Raw genomic sequence first — 9,906 nt, 5'->3', positions numbered from 1 at the left:
AGTGCTCTGCTTGGATTGTGGGAGCCCTGGGGGTGATGCCAAATGCGCAGGAATGCCAGTGGCCACGGGTATAGGAAATCTGGCTTTAGTGTGGTTCTTTACCAGTGTGTGGGGAGAGAAAGGGTACAATAGTGGCTCCTTCCCCTGCATGTGAGCCAGCAGTAGTGCCCTGCCTGGGTCATTGGAGCCCTGGCAGCGATGATGGTGCCAATTGCACAGGGAAGCTGGTGCGCTCAGGTGTAATAGGAATGTCTCCAGAGAAATCCTTCTCTGCACATTTCTTCTGGTTCTTGGCCACAGGTACACCAGGCCAGCCCCCCAGGGGGCTTTTTCTATCCCTTGTCGACTGCGACAGCCAGGCCTGGAGGGGGCCTCCCTTTGTTCGTCGCAGGCACTGAGAGAGAGGCTACAACAGTGGCTCCTCCCCGCTGCTTGTGACTCAGCAGTAGTGTGCCACCACCATGGCCACCCAGCGCTCCGCAGTAGGCACTCTCCACTGTCGATTTCTTCCCTCCTGTCCCCTCAGTTTGTCTCCCCACAGTCAACAATGTTTCTCACCCTGAACCAGTTCTCCAGTTCTCATGTTCCAGCTCCCAGACCCCCTGTACAGCTGCGAACCAGCGTCTCAGTCCTGGACACACAGAGCCGTGGTACGGACTCTCTGTGTGTTTCTCCTCTCTGCCACAGAGCAGCCGCTTCACCCGCTTTGGACAGTCCCAAATGCCTCCCTTCTGACCCAATCAAATTCCCCATTGGAGCACAGTTTTCCCTGTCAGACAAGGGGGGTTTCCCCAAATTTGGCAATCTCTCCTCTGTTTCAGCTCCCCCTTCCCCAGGGTGTAGGACCTGTCCCTTTCCTTTCTTCTCCTCCTCTTTCTCCTTTTGTCCCCCCTGTCCTACCCAGTTATGTCAGGATCTTTGCAGTCCTTTCTGGTGTCCAAGGTCTTCTGCTGGTGTTCAGCTGGTTTTCTGTGGGAATTATTGCCTCTTTTGATGTATTCCTGATGCATCTGTGGAGAGAGATGCCCTCCACATCCTTCTACTTCACTGCCATATTTTTCCTCAAAATATATTGTCTTTAAGAGGAAGATTTTGCTCAGCTTTTGGTTCCTGTTCGAACAAGCTTAGGAAGCTAATGCTGAAAATCTCCCCATTGAAACATAAACACCAGTTAATGAGAAAGTCTAGTTGAAATTGGTGGCAAATTTCAGCAAGAACAAAATCTGAGCCCTCTTCTGGACAAACCAAAAGGAACTAATGTCCCGTAATTTCACTCATGCCTGTCTCTATGCTGCAAGCTGAAGATCAGTGGAGTAGAAGCAAGTGGGCTCTGACAAGGGGGCTCTTCTTCAGTACTTGGTTATTTCAATGTGCTTAATTAAGTAGAGGGCTTTCCAAATTCTTGAACTGAGATTTTGTTTTACTGTTGCAATAAAGGGACTGGGAATCAAACATTTAAAAATGATAAATAAATGGATTCTTAAAGAGAGACTGATTGTTGATGCCAGTTTTCTTGTCCTGTTAGTTTCTTATGAAGAAGATAAAATAGACTTTATTTTGTGGCCTGGGGAAGGAAGTGAATGGGTGGGAGTGTAGGACTGTAGGAGGATGTGCAGTCCCTGGTGTAAGAAGCGCATTTCGGCAGCTTGCACTGGTGGTTATGAACAAGAAGTTGGGGATACATTTGCAATAGTGAAAATCATCTTTGGTAAGACTTTGTTTTTGGATTTGACTAAACTCTTCCAAGAATGCTAGCCACTTTGGGTAGCCAAGCTGCTCCCAGATGTAAAAGCTGTCCCATTTTAAAAGCTGTACCCAGTTTAAGGGTATCTTGGGACACAAGTGTGTTCCTGCAGCCTTGAGCATGAAGGAACAACTCACTGACAGGACCAGAGTCAGAGCTTCAGGGGGCAGAAGGTGGTCCTTCTCAGAGGAGGTGGTCCCTTAGTGATGGCACCTGCACAATGACATCAGGTTCTTATTCTGGGATGGAATCACTGATATCCTAGTCAGAAAATTAGTAGACCATTTATAGGTACAAAAGAAGTGGTAATCCTTGTGCTGTTTCATTATTTGTTTGCAAGTAGGTATGACTTGCCTTCAGAACTTCTGCAGCAACAGTGGAATTTGAATAACACCACAGGCTTAAGCCTGTGTGTGTATGTGTGTGTGTGTGTGTACAATTTTCAATGTTTAAAGGGCTCTTGTATTCAAGGTGGGTGTGGGCAGGGCAAAGAAACCATCGTCCCCTGTAATGTTTAGTTAAAAACATGTTGAATAAGTGATGACAACTCTGGTCTGTGCTTAGGGCAATAAAGATATAAATCTGGGGGATGCCTTTGCAGAGGACAAGTTGTAGTCAATCCTTATTTTGGCCTCTAGAGGACCATCTAAAATATTGTCTTAAGCAATGAAGAACGAAGCTTTACCAAGAGTTTTATGCATCAGAAATTTGTTTTATCTTCATTTTATAATATTACATGATATAAATCTTTCTTATTTCTTCATGGAAAATAATTTTGGAGGGTGTTTTTCCTCTCCCTTATCAACACCAGAAAGACTTTCAGAAAAGAAGTACTTTAGATTTATCAGATCTTTCAAACCAGATGATGCTTTTCTGCTTTTGATTCCAAAATATGTTGTTTCTTTTACTGCAGCTGGGAAGCACATGACAAGGAAAAGAAAGGACTTCTGAAAGCCTGTTTATTCATCCAGTAAATGTAAACAACCCAAATATTAGCCTAAGGAATACCCAAAAGATAACATCAGAGAGACAGGTGAAGCTGATGGTTTCATCATCCAGCAGCTACATATTTGGGTGTAAAGACGGATGATAAACTTGGTTATTTCATAGGCCAGTATTCTCAAATTTTAATGTGCACATAAATCACCTGGGGGTCTTATTAAAATACAGTTTCAGATTCAGTAGGTCTGGCCCTGGGTGGGGGGCGGTGGGGGGGGGATTCTATAGTCCTAACTAGCTCACAGGTAAGTGCCCATCCTATTAGTTCCCGGACTGCACTTTGAGTAGCAAACTTCCCATTCTAACAGGGGCCTGGGGAAGGCAGTTTTCTTGAGTGGCTGGTGGGGACACCTTCAGATAACCCAGAAATGAGAGTAGGAAAAAAAAGACTGTTTAATGAATTAAAAGAACATGGCACAAGATAGACTGCAAGGTTAGAGTACATGAAATAATATTCCATTAATTATGAAAAGTGTACACAGAATAGCCATTACATAAGAAGCAGATTGTAAGAACGCCAATCTGTGAGCAGGTCAGCTATGCTTTCCTTGTCTATCATTTCCTCTGTAGAGATTACGTAGGGAGGAAGGTGGACAGTTTCCATTGGGGTAAAATTCCGCTGAGATGTGCTTAAACAGCTATTACTGTGTACTCAGAGAAAAAAAAATTTAAATCAGGTGATGAGAAGAATGTGGAATTCATTAAGCTTCTGCCCCAGCCCCTCTATGAGAAAAAATCATATTGCTTACAAAAATTGATTTAAAAAATAGCAGGTGGTGATACTTTTAAGGTACACAGCTTTAGATACAAAGCTGCCCCAAACATACCACCCTACCATGAAAGAGTTTCTATTTTTTCTCCAAAGAATTAACATAAACTCAAAAGACTGACTTGTTCAGGGACTCTGGGAGGTGAAGTATGCCACTATGGCTTCTAGGCGAGACTCAGTTCTGGGTCTTAGGGACCCTCTCCTCGAATTACCCCAAACATCACATCCCTAAAACAATGATCAGATCCTGTTCATCAAAGATAACTGCATATACTGGGAGGCTTGGAGGACATGACTGAAAATACAACAAAATCACACCAGCTACAGTATCATGAAGTTTCTGAGTCACTGCAGAACTCAGAACAAAATGAAATTACCAGGGTAGAACTTGTTTAAAACACGCACAGAATGACTCTGGATTTTACCATAATATTCCCTAAGGAGAAAAAAAAAACATAGATTGTGACCAAGATTAATCATGCAGCTTTTCCTCTAATTTCCTGTAATGGAAGTTAAAAACCAAGAACTATTACTGAACTTACATCCCACAAATTCACAGATGAGCCAAACCCTCCTTGACTCATTCCTGTCCTAACCCTAAGAGATCTCCAAAGAGCAGGGCCGAGTCTCTGATGCCTGATGTGCCTCTGTGTAGGCGTTGCTGCTTTAACTTCCTTTCTGGTCTTTGTTGACTATAGAAGCTCCATGAATTATTGCTTTAGTTCATATTTTGGTACTCCGTTATTGCTGTGGTGCATTTTATTTTATTTTGTTTTGGAGTTTAGAAATGTTTTAATTTTAGAAAGGTGACACTGTTGTGTATTTTAAATGCAATCTTTCTATTTAGAGATATTCCAAGATAAATAAATATCCTTCATACAAGTAACTGCCTCTCCAGATATCCCGCAGTCATCCTTTTCAGATTTTAAGACACGTTCATCTTCAAGGAAACTTTCAAAATAATTTATTCACTCATATTTCTCGGTAAGTTTCCCTTGACTGCCTGCTCTGTATTAGCAGAGAGGGTGTGAGGTGGATGACCTGCACTGTTATTAAGGACCCAAAGAGCGCTGTCCAGCATTTCATCCATAGACAATGAATCACAAGGTGGAATTATCTAGGATTATCATACGATTAACTCTGTTGGCTGACTCTGCTTAGAAACCCAGAAACATGGAATACTCTTCACGTGCGTGGCCCTGCTTTCTTCCCTATGCCTCTAGAGACCAGGCAGAAGTTAGCAATTCCCCGGGAGAATTGTCAGCCCAGTGTTTTTGCATTGTGTTCGGTTGTAGTTTTTTCCTCCATTCTCTAAAAGTTTCCTTTTCAAAAGCACCTAACTTTCTTTGCAAGTAACTTGGTTTCCCTGATCTTCTTTCTCTCTCTCTCTCTCTCTTTCTCTCTTTCTGTTTCTAATAGTCCTTGAAATGAAAATATTTTCTTGAGTTTCCTTATTTGTACTTGGGCATACTTCTCAATGACTCAAGAGAATAGCTGGTGACCTGTGGTTCTCTCTGTTGAAGAGAATGCACATTGTGTATTCTGGCCTCTGAACACAGGGGGAGATTTAAAAACGAAGACATAAATGGTTTCTTATCTCCAGCATGGTGTCAAACATTCCTTTAAAGCTAAACCTCCAGTTTTGATCTTCCATCACTTTGGTCTTATGGATGAGTCTACCTTTATGAGTGCAACACTGTTTCTTTAAAGGCTGACCTCATGTCCTATGTTTCTTCTTGAAGACTCTCTACTTTGTGAGGTTATTGCTCATAGGAAATAACCCTCCTAATGATGACATTCTTGTTGGCTTCAAATTCCGGGTTTAACTTTTAAAAAATTTTCTCCTAAAATTGTGAGCATGGTTGTGATTGTCTCTTTACTACCATTTGAATATTATGTCCTCGTTGGTGTTCTGTGAAGTTTGTGGATGGTTACAGCCTCTTCTTCTGGTACTTCTCTTATAGATCAGAAATCTTCCAAATGGTTCTTTGCATGTCATGGTCAGACACATTGTTAGTGAAGTCTCAGGACCAAATCTCTCTTCCTGTCATATGTGTACGTCTTAATTTTTGATTTCCCAGTTTAGTGCTTTCTTGTTTAGGGTGGCTGCAGTTACTGCATTCAGTAATTGCTCTTTGAATATAAATTTTCTTGGCAGAAAGCAGCCCAGAGTTCTATCGTTCACATGGTTCTGACTTGTATCCTAGTCCTTTTGTGTTTCCAAAGGAGTCCATTAATTCTACTAAACAACCAACCATCTGTTTGAAAATATATATATATGTATCTCTTAAACTAGCTACATGATTAAGCCATTAGATTGAGATTACATTACATTGCATATTGTGGATGCCAGGCATATTAGCATGTAGATCAAATTCTTGTCTCTGGGGAATTACTAGTTTGACGGATTATCTTATTTATAGTGGCCCATGTCATGTGTTTGAAATGTGGCTAGGATCTTTGGGATAAAGAGATGCAACTCGGGTAATACTGCTACAAGACTCCAACTTAATATGTTAATGAAGAATAGAGTATAAAATGGAGTTGAAGGGTACTGGATGGAAAACAGAAAAGCTGAGATCTGTCCCAGCTTTTTTGTAACATCTCTTTTAACTCATCTGGACTTGAGTTTTCTCATTTGTACAATGAGGGGAATGGACTATAGCTTCTTCTGTCTCTGAGATCGGCTACTTCTTCTTGACTTTGGAAGATGGTGTAGACCTTTAAAGGATCCTTGTTGAGATTTCAACGTCTTTTTATCTTTGGTTTCAGAATATAGTTTTATTCAATCTCATGGCAGAAAACTTTTTTTTTTTTTTTTTAGTGACGTGAACTATCAATTGCCATTAAACAGGGGATACATGATTAATTTGGTGGAATGGTATTAACTCATTTAGGTTGTTTTGTTCTTCATTATTTTACCAACAATTATCTGCCATGACTGCTAAGAGCCTGTGCTCCATAGACACTAACAATCTCTCTCCAAGTCTGGTTCCAGGCGAGAGAGAGATTCCCCCACCAAGAAAAAGTTATTCTCTATGGCCCATTATGGAGGTGATGGCCTGGGGACCCTTCGCCTGTTGAGTGCACACATCTGGAAATTTTTCCTTGGCAGAGCAAACATACTGCTCTTAAGTTTTCATCCACATCAATGAGAAGTGAGGAGTGGCTCTTTAGTAAGGTATAACCACACGATAATGTAACAAAACCAGCTAACGGCACTTCGTTTACTATTGGGCTAAATGCTCATTATTGTTTGTGAAGGATGAATTCATAACCTTTGCAGAGTTATAGTTTATACATGGTTGATTTCCATTTACAAAGAGAGAAAGTCCTTGTTTTCTCTAAATGTCAAGCTTTGACTTACAAAACTCCCGTTTTCTTTTAGGTTGGGATGTTTGTGTGTGTGTTCAAGAAAATGTTTAGCAACTAGATGGGGGAGAAGGGAAATAAAACTTGAAATGTAGAAGAAGGGAAAGCACATTTCAAAAATTCTAAACAAACAAAACCCCCCAAACTGAGGGGGTGTCATGGAAGGTCTTAATAGAAAAGACCCATACCATATACTTGTTTTTTAACACGCTTCCTTCAGGAGCAGAAGGAATGAGAAAGACTGGATTTTTCCGACAGGAATGTGAATCTGGAAATTCTTAAACTAAAATTTGTGTAATTTCATGCTGCAAAGAGGCACTTTGCTTATGCAATTGAAATAAAAAATAAAGTGCCTACCTGGGTGTTTCCAGGGTAATTGTAAGCAAATAAGACTAATTAGAAGCCTTCACAGTCTCTAATTAAAAGCTAGGAAGTAACCCATTCTGTGATACAAGAATCCCTGGATGTTTGGAAGTCACTTTCCCAAGGCCAAAGTCCCCGTTCCATGGAGCACATCATTTTGGAAGCCGGGGACAGACTGATCCAGACCTTGGTACCCATGAATCTAGCCCAGAAATACACATCTGGGACAACAAGTACAGGAAATAGGGAGGGGCAATATTTTAGTACCAGTTGTACTTGGAAAATATCGCTTAAAGAGAATGGGAGCTCCCATAGGACAAGCTGAGAAGCACATTCATTTGAAGTGAGAAGGAAAATTGAGGCACTTTGTTTAACCTTTGGGGACTTTTAAACACTTGACTTTTTCATGCCCCATGGCCAGATCCTTCTTTGGAATCAAGTTATTATTGGGTGTGGGGGAGAGTGTGAAGTCGAGAGAGAAAGGGGCATGCAGTGGGGAAGGGAGGGAAGAGGAAATTTCATTTTGCTGAATAAAGACTCTTTTAAAAGATAGGTCTGCCATAGTCTCTCCACAATGAATTTGATCGAAAAGCAGAAATACTACTTTCTTAAACACAGCTCATTTGTAATTTTCCACGACAGTATAATGTGGAAAAATAAGGCTACCTATCAATGTAAGAATTTCTGGGGTGAATCTTAGGCAAAAATTGTGTACCCGCAACAATTCAGATGGCATTTTCTTTCAATCAGGTTCAAAAATTATGGCTCTGTATATTTCCAAAAGTTTCAACATTTTCTTGTATTTTCTTATAGTCAGGCATTCAGAGGTACGTGTTGGTTTTAATAGCTTTGGTAGAAACATGCTAAAAATAGGAATGAATATAAAACCCTTTGTCTTTAGGCTAATTTGGTGTGGATTTATAAGGCCTGAGTAAACTGGCAAATTAGTAAATTTCTTATAATACAAATGAAGGTAAGACACATAATAGAACAGCAGATTCGGGAAAAAAAAAAGATTAGTATTGTATTCCCATGTTTTGTAAAAGACATCAAGTAAGGCCACCAATACAGGGACCGAGTTCTCTTTTTGGTTTTCCTGTGATGATTTCCTATCAGCTTCATGTTCTTGGAGGGGGAGATGCGAAACACTAGACGGCCTTTGACTGTGTTTCCAACATGGTCAACAGTGGCGCTGGCTGGAGTCCGGGCTCAGCATTCTCACCGAGTGTGCAACGTGGATGCTCTGGCTGGGAGGGGGAACCTGGCAGTGGCTGAGAGTGTGCTGTGCTTGGGAGGGCTCACGGAGCAGAGGAGCAAGTCTCTGCGTCAGGGACTTCCTCTCTGGTCATGCCCTCCTTTTGGCTTGAGCTGGGTCGCAGAGGTCGGATGCCATTCTTACCCTTAGATAATGGAACAGCAGCTGTGACACTCGGAGCAGTGTTTCTTCTTTTTCTTGGGGTGGAAAATGGTGAGGATTGCTTCATCAAAAACAGCTTTGAGACCTTTCTGAGTCAGGGCCGAGCATTCCAAGTAGCACTGTGCTCCAATCTTGAATATAAAAGAGAGAAAGGCGTGAGAGGAAAGAAAGAGAGAGGAGCACAGTGGTGTCTGCCCTCTGTCCAGCCTAGGCTGCTGCTGCCTGTCTCACAAACGGCCTGGGGGATGGTTTGGATCGTGTCTTTTTCTTCTGCATTTCAATTTGCATCTGCTGTTCTGATTTTTGGTATTTTAATATTTTTTGCTTTCTGATATTAACAATAAATGATTGTGGATTGCTTTTGATAAGCAACAAATTCTGAAAGTGATCCATAACCACGTTTCCCTAAATATAAGAATATCAAACATATACAAGTTAAGAGAGGATTCAACACCAGCAACATGGTTTAAATGTATTTTGTGAACAACAGGGTACATGATGTTTTTAGTACCTTCTCATTTGTATGCAAAACATATAAAGCTGGTACAAGGGAAGCGTATTCCCTTCTGTATGTAATAGGGCAAGGTGTCAACTTGGTTAATAAAGCACATAGAAAAAGAGTGGGTGATATGGTTTTATAGGTCATTCTTGATTAAAAGGCACTTCTGACAAGGTAGCTCTCAGCAAAGTAATATCTGATTTTTATTCAGTTTTAGGATACATTAAAAGGCATATTTTTAAGCAGTTAAAAAAACTGCAAAACGCTAAAAATAAAAATAATAAAATGTATTTACTAACAGACACCATCCTTGTCTATGTGCATTTAAATGACAAAATATTTTCTGCTTGCTTAGGGCTTTACTTCAAAGCTTTTGATGATTTCATATTATGATGTATTTGATAATCACAAGATCCCTATGAGAAATATAAAAATTCAGGCCAGAGCCATAGATCCTCATTAAAAAAATTGCAGGGTAGAGCAGACCAGAAGTTGGCAGTCAACTTCATGAAATAATTCACGTGCAGGAGACCCAGGGTTTTAATTACACCCAAGCTCAATATGAGCTAACAGTTTGATGTGGGCCTTTTAATATTAAGGACATCTGGAGAAATGCTTCTATTACATGCTTCACATTATAAAATTAACTTTGAAAAATTAAAGCATATTCATAAGAGAATGGCTGGATGGTGAGCTCCTGGAAACCAACAACAGATAAATGACTAGAACAAGGTAGCAAAATC

General features: G+C 40.7%; 1 protein-coding gene across 2 annotated transcripts in view; it reads right to left on the bottom strand.

Moving 5' to 3' along the window:
• Nucleotides 1–2,566: 2,566 nt before the first annotated feature.
• Nucleotides 2,567–9,906, bottom strand: part of RHOJ (ras homolog family member J) — an 86,108-nt gene continuing 78,768 nt past the window's right edge. For both annotated transcript variants that reach the window (XM_057733221.1, XM_057733222.1), the window contains exon 5: nt 2,567–8,795. In XM_057733221.1, coding sequence (XP_057589204.1) covers nt 8,649–8,795 — 147 coding nt within the window. In that variant the 3' untranslated portion in view covers nt 2,567–8,648. The remainder of the gene's footprint in view (nt 8,796–9,906) is intronic.

This window comes from Hippopotamus amphibius, chromosome 4 (assembly GCF_030028045.1).
Source record: "Hippopotamus amphibius kiboko isolate mHipAmp2 chromosome 4, mHipAmp2.hap2, whole genome shotgun sequence".
NCBI classification, from domain to species: Eukaryota; Metazoa; Chordata; class Mammalia; order Artiodactyla; family Hippopotamidae; genus Hippopotamus; species Hippopotamus amphibius.
The sequence above is the reverse complement of the archived record's forward strand: the minus strand, read 5'-3'. Positions and strand labels throughout refer to the sequence as shown.